At 43.2% G+C, this 18,625-nt stretch overlaps 2 protein-coding genes across 6 annotated transcripts in view; one reads left to right on the top strand and one right to left on the bottom strand.

Moving 5' to 3' along the window:
• Nucleotides 1-18,625, top strand: part of TFB1M (transcription factor B1, mitochondrial) — a 181,503-nt gene that overhangs the window by 100,340 nt on the left and 62,538 nt on the right. The window lies entirely within an intron of this gene.
• Nucleotides 16,641-17,452, bottom strand: CLDN20 (claudin 20). The gene has a single exon (XM_029596711.1). The coding sequence runs from the start codon at nucleotides 17,344-17,346 to the stop codon at nucleotides 16,684-16,686; it is 663 nt and encodes a 220-aa protein (XP_029452571.1). The 5' UTR covers nucleotides 17,347-17,452; the 3' UTR covers nucleotides 16,641-16,683.

Here is an 18,625-nt window from a genome sequence, read left to right as displayed (position 1 = left end):
TCTCTTTCTCTCTCTCTTTCTCTCTCTCTCTCTTTCTCTCTCTCTCTCTTTCTCTCTGAACAGAAATATCACATTTTTGTGCAAGCTGCATTCTCTGTCCCCCACGGGGCCACTAACCTTTTTTCTTCTGCTGTCACTCTCGGGCCCAGCAGGGGAAGATAGAATAAGTTAACACTAGCCCAGAAGAGAAAGAAGATTGCCATTTCTCGCTAGTCTCCAGCAGGAATGGAGGACAAGTGCTGTGTCCTCCTGGGCTCAGTGGGTGAAGAAGTCTGCCTTGTGCACCCTTCCTCCCCACACAATTAAAAATTATGCATTTATATTAGATTTTATATGAAAAATGACATTAAAAGTACAGTCTAAGGTAAAAAAAATATTACTTGCAACATGTATATTATATTTATATTTGTTGTAGCGCCAACTAGAAAACCCTGCAAAAAAGTAAAAAAAAAAAAAAGACCCTTGGAACCCGTATGGCACTAGGCCTATTGTAACATGTTTTGTGTGGACTTAGCATTCAGAAAGTCATAAGTAAAAGAATTATAACAATAAAGTAAAACCTCCATACTAAAACAATACTAAGTGCCAGCACGCAAACAGTAACAACCCTACTTATGAAAAGATAGAAGTGCTAATATTACACCAGGCCCTAAAATACCAATACACCTCATATTAGGAAACCAGAACAAGCCAGGCTGCTATAGATCCCTACACAAAAAGGTACACACTGGCAGAATACCTCACGTCGGTCATACATGCAGAATACTGACAGAACCCTTACCAAATACAGAATAGAAAGAGCATACTGTAAGTATGAATAGAAATATACAGACAAAAACTGAACTGGAAACCACAACAGTGGAAAAACTGAATCACCATTCCTCATAAAAATAAATAAATAAATATAAAATAAATAGTAATAAAAGCATACTAATAAAAATACATATTTCATAAGAGCTGAAGAATAGAATAACATCCAACAATTTAAAAACTCATAAAAATGTTCCAAACACCAATAAAACATTTCAAAACAGCAGACCCAAACATCCAGTAATTAAAACTAATAAGGACTTTTTTTATTTCACGGCACCCTGAGATGTTTTGGATTAGCAAGAGGGGAGGAGGGGTCTTGTATCATACATGCAGGTACTATCTCCCTCACTCATGCTCAGTCTCACTTACACAAACACACAGGCTGACTCTCACTTGCTTTTGCTTAGTCTTGTGCACGTGCGCGCGCACACACACAAAAACACACCCATGCAGGTTGTCTCTTACTTTCACATGCTCAGCCTCACACAGGCACGCATACACAGGCTGTGTCTCACTCTCACATGCTTGGTCCGAGGCTGAGCATGTGAAAGTGAGAGACAGCATGTGTGTGTGTTTGTGTGAGACTAAGAGACTGCCTGTGATTGTATGTGCCTGTGTGAGACTGAGCTCATGAATGAGCATGTGAAAGTAGGAGACAGCGTGTGTGTGTGTGAGACTAAGCATAAGAGAGAAAGAGACAGCCTGTGTGTGTGTGTGAGACTCAGCATAAGAACATAAGAAATTGCCATGCTGGGTCAGACCAAGGGTCCATCAAGCCCAGCATCCTGTTTCCAACAGAGGCCAAACCAGGCCACAAGAACCTGGCAATTACCCAAACACTAAAAAGATCCCTTGCTACTGAAGCAATTAATAGCAGTGGCTATTCCCTAAGTAAACTTGATTAATAGCAGTTAATGGACCTCCAAGAACTTATCCAAACCTTTTTTGAACCCAGCTACACTAACTGCACTAATCACATCCTCTGGCAACTGAGAGTGAGAGCCTGTGGGTGTGTTTATCTGTGTGAGGCTGAGCATGTGAGTGTGAGAGTGTGTGCATGTGTTTGCCTGTGTGAGACTGAGCATGTGAGACTGAGTGAGAACCTGTGTGTGTTTGCCTACACAGGCGCACACACATACACACTGTCTCTCACACTCACATGCTCAGTCTCACACAGACAAGCATACCCACAGGTTCTCACTCTCACATGCTCAGCCTCACACAGGCAATCTCTTACTCTCACATGCTTAGTCTCACACAGACACACACACACGCTGTCTCTCACTCTCACACAGGCTGTCTCTCATTCATGTGATCAGTCTCACACAGGTGCATACAATCACAGGCAGTCTCGTACTATCACATGTTTTAGTTTGTTTTGGTGTAGTCCGTTCATAATTTTACTTAATCTTTTTGGTTGGCAGTTGTCTTGTTATAGTCTGTGCTAAGTGGGACAAGCAGCTGCATGTCATCGTGTAAAAGTAGTAAGTGATCTGGCACTCCCTAATGGGTTTGTGTAAATATTGAATAGGGTCAGCAAGAGGATAGATCCTTGTGGAATTTCATAAGTGAGAGAACTTTGAGGTGATCCAATGGAGACTGTAGGATGCGAACCAGGCCAGTGCTGGGCTGGTTAAGCTTAAGTTGCTTAAGCAAGAAATGAGGATTGTGTGGTCTGTTGTGTCGGATGTAGTTGATAGGTCTAAGACTATAAACAGAGCAACTTCCCCAAAGTCTAGGCAGAGTCTCAATTTGACAACCAGACTAACCAATATGGCTTCAGTATTATGGTGAAGATGGAAGTCAGATTGGTAAGGATCCAGGCTGTTTGTGTGGTCATATAGCTGTGATGGTACAGCGTTTTCAATGACAACACTAAGGAAAAGCAGGATTGAGATAGGGTAGTAGTTCTGATCAGTGGGGTCAGATCAGTTAATGCTGGTCTTATAATTGCTTTTTAGGCAATGTGGTAGATGGGCTTCCACAAATGATGTATTGGAGATGGATTAGTAGCCCTGAATTTGATTGTTTGATTAACCACAAGGCACAAGGGTCTTCCTTGTGCCTTGTTCACTTTGAGGATAGTGAGTAGGTTGTCAATGTTGTCTTGAAGTGGGTTGAACAAAGAAAAAAGGTGAGGTGGTTTGGTCATTTAATGACCTCTGTCCAGATCTGACCAGATGAGTGTGATCTTATCCATGAAAAAAGTTGCTAGATTGTTGTATGTTTTAGAGGTTAAGTAGAGGAAGGGGTAGGGCAGGGTAGTTCTCTAGGTGAGTTTTCCATTTGGGTGATCATTTGTATGTAGTAGGTTGCCTTTACTTCTGTGATGGCTTTATGGTAGGTGATGTCGCTTGCAGTTCTTATTTGATTGAGATGATTTCTGCCACCTCCGGTCTAGTCTTTTGCTGATTTATTTCAGTTCTTTTAGGTCCGATGTAAACCTGGAGGTAGGTTTATGGTTTCTGATTCGGGATATTTTTAGTGGAGCAATTTATAGCTAAGGCTGATTTAATATCTATGTTACAGTGGTCAATAAGGGAGGTGGTTGAGGCAGGGGCGGATTTGACTGTTTTCTGGAGGGTGTGGACAAAAGAATCCTCATTGAGGTGTGCAGTTGGCAGGTGGGACCTGAGTAGAATAAAAGGATGCAGTGATGGACCAAGGAATCTGACTTGGTAGATATTTGGCGGGCTGAGTGGATGAGACTATACATATTATTTGGTTGTTCACGATACTTGTAGCCGCTTAGATTATTTTCTCTGTTCATGGGTTTTAGTGGGTCGAATGATGGGGGCTGATACTTTGCCCTGCCATCTCTTGGATCATCACCCTATAGAGCTGTTGTTTGATACATTGCAGGGTTTGCCAAGGGCATGCTTATGGAGATTGAATGCGTCTGTTAGACCAGGAAGACTTCATGCAAATGATAACAAAGGAGCTTAAAGTTTTTCAAGTAGTCCACTCCACTGAAGAATATAGCGGGGTGGTTCTTTGGGAGACCTTAAAGGTTGTGCTCTGAAGTAAAATCATAGGATATACAAGCTGTTATAAAAAGATTTGTGAAGCTAAAGCAAAGTCGTTGGAAAGAGATATTGCTAAGTGTGAGGTGGTACATAAAAGAAATGGGAGGAAAAAAATCTGAAGAAAGCTGATGGCGCAGAGTCGTAAATTGGAGCTCCAGCAAACAAACAAAATAGAGAAGGTGATGCGCTTTACACGTCAGAAGTTTTATGAACATGGGAATAAGGCAGGTAAATTGCTTATGCATGTGAATAAAAAAAAAAGAGCTGCATGTACAGTAATCACAAGGATTAAGACAACGGAGGGGCAGGTGTCAGGAAGCGCTAGGGCTATTAATGATATTTTTCGGGATTACTTCGCTGATTTATATGCTGGGCGAGAGACTTAGGGGTACATTTTAAAAGAAAGTACGCTGGATTTTATAAGATCCACGCGTAGCTTATAAAATCCGGGGTCGGCGCGCGCAAGGGGGTGTACATTTGTGCAACCTGCGCGCGCCGAGCCCTGCGCACGCTGCCCGTTCCCTCCGAGGCCGCTCCGAAATCGGAGAGGCCTCGGAGGGAACTTTCCATTCACCCCCCCCGGCCCTATCTAAACCCCCTCCCTACCTTTATCTTAAAAGTTACGCCTGTGCCAGCGGGCTGCTGGCGCACGATTCCCCGGCCCGGAAGCCGTTTTGGAGGCCTCGGCCACACCCCCGAAATGCCCCGGGCAGGAAACACGCCCCTAAACGCTGCGTCACTCCCGACACGCCCCCCCCCCCCCCCCAGGCAAACCCCGGGACTTACGCGCATCCCGGGTCTTGCGCGTGTCACCGAGCCTATGCGTGGGTTTTAAAAGGGTTACGCGCGTACCTTATGCGCGTAACCCTTTTAAAATCTGGCCCATAGTCTCTGGAGACTATCACAGAGTATTTAGGAAAGGTGCAGCTACCTAGGATTGCGGAAGAGCAGAATGAACAGCTGAGAACTCTTCTCACATCTGAGGAAATGGAAAGAGTGGTGAAGTTGCTTCCTCCGGCAAAAGCCCTGGCCGGATGGTTTCCCCTTCGATTTTTATAAGAAGTTTTTTCCAGAGGTTGCTCTGCACCTTCAGGTGAGATCTATAGAGGTTTTTGAATATAGGTATTCTTACACTTTTGGGTTTCATTATCTTGAGTACTGCCTTTAACTAAGGCATTTGATGACTTAAAGGAAAACCCAGACTGCCAGCATAGGCTGACAGATGCTACAATTGTGTTAATATACAAAAAAAGTAGAGGAAGATCCTGGGTCTTATAGGCCCATTTAAGATTTTAGCAAAAGTGCTACAATTGAAATTAGAAAATATATTGCCCCAGTTAGTGAAAACTGATCAAAGAGGGTTTGTCAAGGGGGAGATGTTCTACCGCCAACACTCGGAAGACTTTTCAAATCATCTCTCTTTCTGGAAAGCGTAGGGTTCCAGGCCTGCTGGTGGTGTTAGACGCTGAGAAGGCCTTTGATAGACTACACTGGTTTTTTCTCTTTTCGACATTTCAGGCTTTTCGTATGGATGTTGAATTTGTGAAATGGATCAGAGCACTTTACTCATATCCTATGGCCAGGGTTTTAACGAACCTTCTCTTTCTCAGGAATTTCCGATATGGTGGGGAACTGGGCAGGGATGCTTGCTGTCACCTTTGCTGTTTGATCTTTCGATAGACGTATTGGCTCAAATGGGACGTGATGATATACAAATTAGAGGTTACCACCTTTTTGGCAAAGATCATAAGATCTTATACACCAGTGACGTGTTGTTATATCTCGCAGATGTGGTCCACTCAGCGCCTAGGATTCTAAAGGCCCTAGAGGAATATGGAGTGGTTTCTGATTACAAGATTAATTAGCATAAATCAGAATTATTTGTAATGAGTAGAATTAACGAATATGAGATACTGGGGTGCCTGTGGCACTTCAAACTAACAGAGGAGAGTTTTAAATACTTACGCATCTATATCCTATACTGATGGTCAGACTTAAATAGGATGAACTATGCTCTTGTGTATAATAAAATACTAGAAGACCTACGGAGGTAGTCGGGACTCCTGATTACCCGGGCGGGTCACACATAAATACTAGGCTTATATACTTGTTTCAATATCTTTCTGTGGATCTGCCTAGAAAATTATTTGATAATCTTAATGGGCAACTTTCTCAGTTTATTTGGCAGTGGAATGCTGCCATATTGAAATTGAGTGTGCTATGGAAATCTAAAAATAGTGATGGGATGGTGCTGCCCTTGTCTTAGGGTATTATTGGGCCTCGCTTCTCGTGAGTCTCAGAGCATGGATCAATAGGGATTGTTCGCAATCCTGGCATTTGCTGGAAGCAGATATGGCTGGTTGTATAGATATTGCATTATTTATTTATTTTATTTTAACTCTTTTCTATACCGTCGTTTGGTGGGGACCGTCACAACGGTTTACATTAAGAACATAAGAACATAAGAAAATGCCATACTGGGTCAGACCAAGGGTCCATCAAGCCCAGCATCCTGTTTCCAACAGTGGCCAATCCAGGCCATAAGAACCTGGCAAGAACCCAAAAACTAAGTCTATTCCATGTAACCATTGCTAATGGCAGTGGCTATTCTCTAAGTGAACTTAATAGCAGATAATGGACTTCTCCTCCAAGAACTTATCCAATCCTTTTTTAAACACAGCTATACTAACTGCACTGACCACATCCTCTGGCAACAAATTCCAGAGTTTAATTGTGCGTTGAGTAAAAAAGAACTTTCTCCGATTAGTTTTAAATGTGCCCCATGCTAACTTCATGTAGTGCCCCCTACTCTTTCTACTATCCGAAAGAGTAAATAACCGATTCACATCTACCCGTTCTAGACCTCTCATGATTTTAAACACCTCTATCATATCCCCCCTCAGTCGTCTCTTCTCCAAGCTGAAAAGTCCTAACCTCTTTAGTCTCTCCTCATAGGGGAGTTGTTCCATTCCCCTTAACATTTTGGTAACCCTTCTCTGTACCTTCTCCATTGCAATTATATCTTTTTTGAGATGCGGCGACCAGAATTGTACACAGTATTCAAGGTGCGGTCTCACCATGGAGCGATACAGAGGCATTATGACATTTTCCGTTTTATTCACCATTCCCTTTCTAATAATTCCCAACATTCTGTTTGCTTTTTTGACTGCTGCAGCACACTGCACCAACTATTTCAGTGTGTTAAGGCACATAAAAGTAATCATACTACAATTTGTCCGTTTACATAGGTGCCATAAGGTTCGGTAACATAGTTTATCATCAATGTTAGTTGTTAAATGTGATTAATCATGTCCATGTGTTTTCTTCTCAGTTTTAATTACAGAGCTAATTTTACAAATGTAACTTATCCATTAATAATGGTGTGCTATATCTTAAAAACTACACACTTAGTGAATTTCTGCAGTGTGTATGGTTGTTTAATTGTTCGTGCTTTGCCCATCCTTGGTTCTATTCTCCCTTCTCTTTCTGGAAGGCTTGTTTAAATAGCCAGGTTTTCAAACCTTTTCTAAAGGTTTTGCTGTCTCTTTGTAGTCTTAAATCCAAGGGCATGGAGTTCCATAGTATGGGTCCTGCCAATGATAGTACCCTCTCTCTTACTTGTGTTAGTCTTGCTGTTTTGACTGATGGTATAGTCAGGAGGGCTTTGTTTGCTGACCTTAGGTTTCTGTTAGGGACGTGTACTCGGAGGGCTGTATTTAACCAGTCTGCGTTTTCGTTATGTATTAATTTATGTATGGTGCACAATGTTATGTAATGGATTCTTTGTTCGATTATTGCCTTGCATGCCTGCCATGTCAGCGTAGGTTAGGGTAGTTACCCACTCTTGTCCCATAATTGTGCATATGCTGAGGGTCTGCTGGGCAATGTGTAATGATTGTGTTGTGGAAATACCCCTCCTCTCATTATGTACGTTTCTTGCAGATCTTCACAATTGGTGGAGACTGGGGCTATGATATTTAGGACAGACTTGGGATGAGGAAGGCTGGTGCTCCTTTGAAGATTTACAAATTGAATATGACTTTGATGATGGGTCCAGGGGAAGTTATGACAGATTAAGGCCCAGATGACTCAAAGGAGTGGGTGAAATGGACTAGGTGGACACCTTCAAAAGCAGAACAAGTGTTTTTGATGGTAGGAATAGGAAAGAGGGGTATAACTACTCTACATTGAGTGATTATTGGAAGGGAGTCTAATGCCAAATTGATAGACCAATAGAATACTGATTAGGGTATTTATTTAACAGATAAGGATGGGGGTGGTGGGTATCTGGAAAAAAGTACATTAAAATATCAATATGCAGCCATAGGACGGAGCTGATGTATAAAGTGGTTAGGTGAACATATAGATAGCCTTTATACTATGCCAAGGGCATTGCATTGTTGATGGACGGGTCAAACCTTCATGTATGGTGGACATGTACAGTAGTAGAGGAATTTTGGAATGAGGTGGAAATCAAAATGATAGACATCATGGGATGCCGGGTGAGTCTCACTCCAGTGTTGTGTTTGCTGGGGCTTTGATCAGATGTGGCGCTCGCCAGTTCCTTGCATAAGCTAGGGAATCATCATCTTCACTCTGCAAGATTCACAATTGCTACCCACTAGAAAACACAGCCTCTGCTCTTGCACTGGTACAAGGAAGAGCAGGATATTTATTTATTTATTTAGAATTTTTATATACCGACATTCTTGAAAGAAGATATCAAATCATATCGGTTTACGATCATATCAAATCATCAAATATAAAATCACATATCAAATCATATCATCAAATATAAAATCATATCATATCAAATATCAAATCATATCATATATTGCGATCATTGGAAAAAAAAATGACATTTGCTTTGTGCAAGAAGTCCTTTCTTTATAATAAGGTGTGGAGGCCTTACTGGTGGCACTTGGAAGAGAGGGGGATGGGTCTAACATCTACAGGGGCCTCTGACATTCAGACAGATGTGCCTAGCTGCTAAGCGCTTGAATGGAAGGGAGACTGTCTAATCTTACATTATTAAGTTCGTGTGAGAAAGCCTCTCTCTAGAGATGAGGTATCAAGTGGTTTTGCTGTATATCCTGCTTTTACTTGTATTGTCTGCCGGTTGTTTAAATAAAAAAAATAAAAAAGATATGCAGTTGGATGGACAAGTCTAGAAGTTGCACCTGGTTCGGTTATCAGGGATGTAGGAGTTTGTAGTTTGAACTGCACTTGATAATGGTCCGACAAGAGAGTTGGTTGCTGTGTTTTCGGATTGTTACTGAAGCAATAACTGTGTTGCAAGTAGTAGATCCAGGGTGTGGCCTGCTACATGGGTTAGTTTGTTGATTAATTGGGGTAGTCCTAAAGTGGCTAGAAATTCTCATGGGAAACACATGTGTGGTTCATCCACGTGGACATTGAAGTCGCTGAGAACCAGGCTTCTAGGGCGTTCTAATAGGATTGCTGATATTAGTGATAGGAGTTCATGGTGGGCTGAAAGCTAAGGATCCCCCATCTGGGAAAGTAGTGGTCAGGAGGAGTAAGGATTCAGTTTCTTCGAGTTTCTGTGTAGGTTAGCAAGTTAGGCCCAGCAGTTCCTTAAATAATGTCTCTTTTGGGGTCATGCAGGGTTTGTGCATAGGCCCACGTCTCAGTTAAACATAGAATATCTGCGAGTCTGTCTGTGCCGGAGATATAGCTTTTTTTGCACGGACTGGGTGTTCAGCAGCATTATCTTCTGGTGGGTGGATTGCCTGGAAAATGTTCTGTCTCTGCAAAGAGGTTCTTTCGACAGGAAGTTGAGGGTTATGTGATATTTTCATTGCTTACCTAGTTAACCCCTAGATTCATCAAAATGCTATAATATCGCATGCATAATGCCCGCGGTAAGAGAAAGAGGTAATTTAGGTTAATTTTTAGAATTACTGCACTGCGCAGGAACATAGCGCTTTGCATAGGCAGTATCACGTGGCGCGGTAAGGTTTTTGCACCCTGCGATACTTCTGTTTCGCAGCTCATGAAGTAGAGAGAGAGAGTGAGAGCCTATTTATAAGGCCCTCATAGTAGTCAAATATTTACATTTCTATAGGAGGGCCAGCTAATAGCTCGAGGGGAGGTGTTGGTGGTGGTTTAGGGTTTAACATGCAGAGTACCATCAAGCTAGGGCAAGATAACATAGTAGAAATCTCATCTTTGTGAGACTTTCCTTACTCCAAATGATGTCAAATCTTCACTGAGGTGTACTGTGCAGTTTGTACGTCTCACTCTGCATGTAAAACTGGCCCCTAAACCACCACTACCAACTCACCTCGAGTTATTAGTTGGCCTTCCTATAGAATTATAAATAGTTGAATACTGTGAAGGCCTCTCCAGAGATGCGCGCTCTCTCTCTCCCCTCCCCCCCACTCCACTCCTCTCCTCCCTTTCCCTCTCCCCTCCCAAGCCCAGAAATGGCCGAAATGCAATTTGCAAAATTTATCGTGAATTGTGTTACAGCCACTTCGGGCATATCGCACAGCTTAATGCCAGGAAAAAAGGTATAGCTATTTCTGGCGCTGAAACCGTGCGGTAGCGTGCATTATGCAGTTGCACGGTTCGATGTTGCCCCTCATTAGAGCGGTGGCTTCAGGTGTATTTTCCTTGAACCTGTGATAGGTGGTGATGCAGGGGAAGGGGTAAGGGTTACGTTTGTGGCACTTCATGGAAGGTACAGAGAAGGACGACCAAAATGATAAAGGGCATGGAATGACTTCCCTATGAAGAAAGGATGAAGGGGTTAGGGCTGTTCAGCTTGGAGAAGAGACGGCTGAGGGGGGATATGACAGAAGTCTACAAAATCATGAGAGGTCTTGAATGGATAAATGTGAATCGGTTACTTACTCTTTCAGATAATACAAGGACTAGGGGGCACTCCATGAAGTTAGCAAGTAGCACATTTAAAACAAATCGGAGAATATTTTTTCACTCAATGCACAATTAAACTCAAATTCATTTCCAGAAGATATGGTTAAGGCAGTCAGCGTAACTGGATTTAAAAAAGGTTTAGATAAGCTCCTGCTATTAATCATTTTGACTTAGGGAATAGCCACTGGTTATTTACTGGCATCAGTAGCAGGGGATCTGTTAATGTTTGGGTAGTTGCCAGGTACTTGTAACCTGGATTGACCACTGTTGGATGCTGGGCTTGATGGACCCTCAGTCTGACCCAGTAAGACAACGTCTTACGTTCTTAGATCCCACTAGAGAGTGAGCGCAGGTATGGTTTGAGTGAAGTATGTGTGTGTTTGTGTAGCTTGGGAAACTTTGGGGAGAGAATTAAGGGTGAAGAGCGGGAGAGGATGAATGGGAGTTCCTGCTCTGTGTATCCTACTTCCAGGAGAGAGAGTGGATTTTAAGAGTGAGCATAAAATCCCTCCTGCATAGTAGTCTGTCAGTAGGGTCCCTAATGGGTGTGAGAGTAGTTTGTATGAATGGATGTGCTGGCGGGAGGGCCGCTTCTGGTGCGACCCTTAGAGTTAGGTCAGATATGAAAGAGGAGAGGGGTGGAGCGAGCCTATTCCTGGAGGGCCTCGCTTGGATCAGTGTTAGAGCAGTGGGGAGTGCTCAGGAGGCTGGCCCCTTGCTGACACCAGTCTGGCTGCCTCTGGCCACGTAGGGTCAGGTCAGGTCTAAGGTCAGAAAAGTGAGGAGTGAGGCGGAGCCACTGAATGAGTGAGAACAAGCATAGATTTGAGTTAGTGGTTTAGTATAATGTGCCCTGTTTGTTCAATCTCTGCTGAAATCCACTTGAAAATGCTGGATGCATTGGTACCAGCCTGTCGTGTGCTGATAGTATGGCAACTCTCGGAGGAAATGTTGAAGAGTTATGAAATGTTTTATGCTGAATACAAGGTAATGGTGAAAGCTGGATTTATTAATTAAATGGACCCAGATGATCATGGTATATTTAAATCCAGCTGGCACTCCCCAGAAACTACCAGAAGAGGAGCAATAACAGATTTCTCCGTGGGTGTTATAGGAAATATTGCCCTTACCATTGCCCTCAAGATGTGCATTTCCCATTTGGCATTTTGTAGACAAACCACTTCCAGGATTAGCCATAGACAGGAAATGGAATAAAGAGAGAATGTTTAACAATGCAGGGTCTTGGCGCTCCAGATCCTCTCTCCGTTTCGTAACACAATGTGATGCTTTCGCTTTTCATAGGTTGGGGGTTTCTTAAGCAGCTGGCAGGTGAGAGGTGGTGCTTTCTCCTCTTCTAGTTGTGTTGATGCATTTTTATATAGGGTCCTCCCAACTGGGTTTGCCAGCCCATGAGAGGAAGAGGCCATCAGCCTGAGCAGCAGGAGGAGAGAATCTGCTTTCCCATGCAGGTGGAATGAGGGGGAGAAGAGGCGAGAGCCCCCCTGCCACGTAGGAGGAGAAGGCCCATGGTCATCCCTAGCCTGCATAGGAAGAGGGGGGAGGATGGATTATAAGGGTAGCACAAGGAAAGAGAGGGGAAATGAGGATTATATGAGAGGGGAGGAATCGTAGAGATGGAAAAATGATTTGGGGGAAGAGGAGAGATACAGAGTGGAAGCTGAGGACTGTGGTAGGAGGGCAGATGGACGGCTGACGGGGAAGTGTTGCATTCAGGTGTACAGAAGGGATGGGAGATGAGGTCAGCTTGGTGCACATGTCATGAATGTAGCTATAAACTCTTCAAAGTTCCTATCTCCACACTTTCCAAAAATATTGCCTTTCATCCACCCAGATGGGAATATCTGACCATCCATCTCCATAACTCTGTGTGTGTGTATGGGTGGGGGTGTATGAGTGTGGGTGTGGGTGAGTGGGTGTGTGTGTGTGGGGGTGGGTGTGTGTGTGTATGGGTGTGGGTGGGTGAGTGGGTGTGTGTATGGGTGTGGGTGCGTGTGTGGGTGAGTGTGGGTGTGTGTATGGGTGTGGGTGAGTGGGTGTGGGTGGGTGTGGGTGGGTGAGTGGGTGTGGGTGTGTGTGTATGGGTGTGTATGGTTGTGGGTGTGTGTGTATGGGTGTGGGTGTGGGTGCGTGTGTGGGTGAGTGGGTGTGGGTGCGGGTGCGTGTGTGGGTGAGTGAGTGTGGGTGTGTGTATGGGTGTGGGTGTGTGAGTGGGTAAATATATGCAGATATATCTAAATGCATAAACACATGTAATATAATAAAGATATTACCATACTTGCATATTCAGGAAGAGAACATGTTAAGTTTTGATCTTGCCAATCATAATTGAGAGGAGGAGTTTCTGTAGCTCAAATGATAAAATCACAGGTTAGAGACACTAAGCCATTATATATTATGTCCGTGCTTCATTGTCCCTCATAACTAGTTCTCACCATCTGCTACATTAAAATGTGTATAAGATTTAGATAAACATGTTAATTTAGCAAATAAATAGGTGGTCATGTCATTTTGCTTGTAGGTAGCTGATGGTGAGGACTGTAACTGAGATGTACTCCCTCATGAGGGAAAGGCGTTGTACTCTGGGGCACATATTTCCGGAAACCTGCCTCGCCTGAGCTGTGTAGGATTTTTTCCGGCCTGAAACAAAATTGCCTGTTTGATTTGAGGCCAAACCATCCTACATTAAGAGAAACAGTTATGTGTGACATTACCATCTCACTGACAATTGACTGGAATGGTTGCTGTCTCTTTGTGAAGGGACGGTAATTAATTTCCTTTTCAGTCTGAGAATTGCTTCTGAAATACTTGGAAGTCCTCCTGTCATAAGTCTAAAGGTTTCGCCAGTACCAGGGGAGAGTCGATAAGTAACATGGATTTAAGCAAGGCACCTCCTGTGACTCCCCTTGTACATCCACGCTGCAGGCTTTGTAAGTAAGTGGCTGGTTTAAGATTCAAAACGTTTTGCCAGCCGTTGGTAAGTGTCCTTCCCCAGCCCGGGGGTTTTCCTGTTGTGGTAAAGGTCATTAACAGATGAAGACAGCTTTCCAGACATGTGTTACCAAAAAGCTCCAGAGCCATGTAAGGGTTTTTTTTACAGCCATTGGGACTCTCTCAATAACCGCCAGCTCACAATGTGCTCTTAACGTACGTCCCCCTCTCTTTTAATGGCAGGTAGAGAGCAGATGTGGCAGGGATGCTCTCGTATGCCCATGTGTACCCTTGAATCTGGCCATGGTGTAATAAGACCCTGAGCAGGAACCTGAACGTGCGTTTTCTTTACTGCTCACTAAAAAGTTAACTCCTGGTGCAGTAAGCTAATGCATCGGAAGTTAAAAAAAGAAAAAGAAAAAGGCGCCCACGTGTGCTTAGCACGCATAAAACATGATTTATGTGTATGCACTGAGTACAGGGGCCAGATTCAGGCCAATAGACGAACATTACTCCACCTCTGACCTGGAGTTAAATTTCGGCGTTAAACCCCCCCAAAATAAAACAAAAAGCATGAGTTAAGCTTTCCCAATTCTCTGGGGACTAACAGGCAGTGCCTCTAGCCTCTCCCACGTGTGCAAAGGAGAAGCCACGGAAGGAGCACTGTCGGCCACAGAATCGACCTTCCTTCTCTTGTCTATCCCACCCACCGCCTTCCTCCTGCCCCAAAGGGAAGGGGGGGGGAGTGAAGTTGGCGTGGACAGAGAAAGCAGACAGAATGATCCCTCAAAGCTCACGTAAATCCTCAAACCAAAGATGACTTTGCTATAACTCCTGGATGGAGGGGTCTCCCTATAGAAGAATTTCATTTTTATATAAAGGTTCTTGCACTCAGCTGCATATGTGGCCAGCCACAGACCCTTTACAAAGATCTGGATGTGTTTTGAAAGTCTGCAGCTGCGGGTGTCTCATTCATTTCACTTCATACAAACCTTGATGACCGGCACTACTGCTGACAAGTTTCAGCTTCCACTGTTTCTGCCCTTTTTTGTATCTGTTACCATGTGCACCCAATGTATCTGCACATATCCTTCTGTGTAACTGCACATATCCTTCTGTGTAACTGCACATATCCTTCTGTATCTGCACATATCCTTCTGTATCTGCACATATCCTTCTGTGTAACTGCACATATCCTTCTGTATCTGCACATATTTTATTTATTTATTTATTTATTTATTTAAAATTTTTATATACCGGCATTCATGTTGCAAACACATCATGCCGGTTTACATATAACAGGGGTGTACAGTAAACAATTCAATAACCTATTTGTGTAGAAGGAAGCAGTTACAAATAACAAGGTAATAGAACTGGGAGGAGAGAAGAAAAGAAAGAGAATAACATTAGGTATAGGTATTTACATTAATAACATTTTTACATGTGGAAGTGGTAGAATCTGGCGATACAGAAGGATAGAATACATATCCTTCTGTATCTGCACATATCCTTCTGTGTAACTGCACATATCCTTCTGTATCTGCACATATCCTTCTGTGTAACTGCACATATCCTTCTGTATCTGCACATATCCTTCTGTGTAACTGCACATATCCTTCTGTATCTGCACATATCCTTCTGTATCTGCACATATCCTTCTGCGTAACTGCCAGCATGACAAAGTACTGAGGGCATTTTCACCATACATAAGCTCCTATACTTAGAAATACCGATAACTTTCAAGAAAATATAAAAAGGATGGTTACATTATTTCAATTCAAAACAAAAGTGATATTTCACAGCTAAGTTTGTAACTTGTATGTCTTAATAAAGTGTTGATTTTTTACTTGGTATATGTTTTGTTTGCATATAGTTTAAATATCGTTTAAAAGCAAGATGAATGGTTTTCATTAAAAAAAAAAAAAAAAAGTTTTTGCATAGTCAGAGGCGAGAGACTGTATGCAAAATTATACACATTTCCCGCAGAGTCTTGGAAAACCCGCTTCAGATTTGCTAACTGTTGCCACAGAATGTAGAAGGAAACCAGGAGGCTCTGGAAATAGCCAGTGCCTCGATTAGCACCGATTTGTGTTTAAATCAAGAGGAAAGCTGTGAGCAAAACCCGTGTGCACATTATTATGCGCGATGTTTTCTTAAATGAACTAAATAGATTTCCTGTAGCACACAAAGGCGAACTCTGGAGCTCCGAGTTTACAAACGGCTGTAACAGAAAGTGATTAGGTTTATTGTACTGTTAATTCTGTTTAAATCCTTGTTTAGTTCCGTTTGCTTTCACGTAAGTAAAGATAAACGGAAAGTGTTTGAAAAATGAGGAGAAATATATTTTTGAACCAGCTTTTATTGCAATGGAGAATTTTTATATGGCAAAAGTCTCACTCCAGCACGATAGCATAATCTTGATAAAGAAAAGTTTTACATATATACACTCAATAGGGCAAAAAATTCCCTTTAAAACCATGTTCCCCAATGTATAAAATAATTTTTGAATACTTGTCGGTGTTCATGTTTTTGGTATTATATATATATATATGTGTGTGTGTGTGTGTGTATATATGCGCGCGTGTGTGTGTATATGCGTGCGCGTGTATATGTGTATATGCGTGTGTGTGTATATGTGTATATGCGTGTGTGTATATATATGTGTGTGTATATATATGTGTGTGTGTATATATATATATATATATATATATATGCATGCGTGTGTGTATATATATGCATGCGCGTGTGTGTATATATGCGTGTGTGTGTATATGGGTGTGTGTCTGTATATGCGTGTGCATGTGTATATGCATGTGTGTGTATATATGCGTGCGCGAGTGTGTATATGCGTGTGTGTGTATATGCATGCACGCGTGTGTGTGTATATGCGTGCGTGTGTGTGTGTATATGCGTGTGTGTGTGTGTGTGTGTGAATAAAATATAAAAGTCTAGTAAGTGAAACAGCATAAAATCATGAAATGCTATATGGCTGTATTTACACATAGTCCTGCAGGTTGTAGCCTGCACTGTTCTCTGATGCTTGTGTGGCTGGGAAAAACTGTTCCTTGGAAGGATAGATCCATTCTTCTTGCTGCTTTTTAAGACAGGGCATGCAGAACACTACACCTGCGATAAACAGGAGCCCTGCTGAGATAAATCCTGTGTACACCGCTCCTCCTGGTTCATGCTTGCTGCTGTCTGGGACAGAGGGGTCCAGAAAGCTTGAAACGATCTCCCTCGTGTACCACGATGTTGGTATCAAACCAAAGATCCCTGCCAGGAGGAAGCAGACCCCTCCAGCAAAGGATGTTTGACTTTTTGTCTGTCTGTCTCCACCCAGCCTTGTGCACTTCATGCCTGCTGTGGAGGTGCAGATCCCGACGGTGGACAGGATGCAGGACAGCACCATGGTGGTGCGTGCAGTCTGAATGTAGACGGGGAGGGAGAGGACGGAGTATTTCAGCGTGCAGCTGAACATCCCTGTACTGAACCACGTGCAGTCCATCCACAGCCCTTGCATCTGGGTTATCGCCGTTATGATGTTGGCTCCAGTGTCTGCGTTCACCTTCCAGTTGGGCAGCCATGTGGCCGTGATGACTCCGAAGGCACCGAACACCGCTGTGACGAAAGCAAAGATCTGCAAAGCTGCCGAAGCCATGGGGGACAGTGATCTCTGGTCACCTTTTGTCTGCCTGTTCCTCTCCCGTGGAAAATGAGTGATAGCTTCCCAGCCCAGGCTGCAGCAGTCTGTGCGTGATGGAATAAAAAGGGGCTGAGGGGAGGGAGAAAAGAAGAAATGAGCAAGCAAGGGAAAAAAAAACCCAAACAAAGCCCCGGCTTGCATTTAAAACTGGAGGCTGTCTGAATGAATATCTGGACATGCAATAGCTGAAAAGCCTGGAAAAAACAGCTCAGCCGCTGCACGCTGGGCTCTTTCAGACCTTTTTTTCATTTCTTTTCATAGCCATAAATGTTGCAAGCAGACTGCCTTTATAAGCATTGGTCATAGATGCCACCCCCAACTTCACACCATCCTTTTTAATACTTGTCAAGCCCTCGAACAAGAACTAACGGTGACAATTTGTGTAGTTTTTCAGAAATTCTGGCCACTTACAATCTATCTGTACCTTTATTTTTGTATAGACTATTTTTAAATTGGAAAGTTGCATAATTTAATTTATAATTAAATTCAAATTTATCTGACAATGTCTTTACAAAACGCTGTCAAGAACTTTAGAGAGAGAACTGTTTTGTTTTGTTAAACAACACAACACTAAATACTGAAGCTTTATTTCTGCAAATGGAATTCGTGTGTAAGAGTGTGTAAGAGTGGTTAGGATAGTGGGCTAAGTGCCAGGGAAGCCAAGGTTCGAATCTCGTGCTGCTGCTCCTTGTGTGACCTTGGGCAAACCATTTCATGCTCCATTGCCTCAGGTACAAACTTAGGGCCTGATTTACTGAGCATTTTTCCCATAGAGACGGAATGAAAGAAAGCCATTTGTAAATGCTCTCCAGGTGATGTATTGTCCTCTCGCACTGAGGACAAGTCTCCCAGGGCTACTGCCCAGGAGGGAAGGCTTAGGTCGGCCGTCATAGTTGGTGATTCGATTATTATAAATGTAGATAGCAGGGTGGCTGGTGGATGTGAGGACGCCTGGTAACTTGCCTGCCTGGTGCGAAGATGGCAGACCTGACGCATCACCTAGATAGGATTATAGACAGTGCTGGGGAGGAGCCGGCTGTCGTGGTACATGTGGGCACCAACGACATAGGAAAATGTGGGAGAGAGGATCTGGAAGCCAAATTTAGGATTTTAGTTAGGAAGCTGAAATCCAGAACCTCCAGGGTGGCATTCTCTGAAATGCTTCCTGTTCCACGTGCAGGTCACCAGAGGCAGGCAGAGCTCCAGAGTTTTGATGTGAGGATGAGATGATAAG

Source organism: Rhinatrema bivittatum, chromosome 3 (genome assembly GCF_901001135.1).
Source record: "Rhinatrema bivittatum chromosome 3, aRhiBiv1.1, whole genome shotgun sequence".
NCBI classification, from domain to species: domain Eukaryota; kingdom Metazoa; phylum Chordata; class Amphibia; order Gymnophiona; family Rhinatrematidae; genus Rhinatrema; species Rhinatrema bivittatum.
The sequence above is the reverse complement of the archived record's forward strand: the minus strand, read 5'-3'. Positions and strand labels throughout refer to the sequence as shown.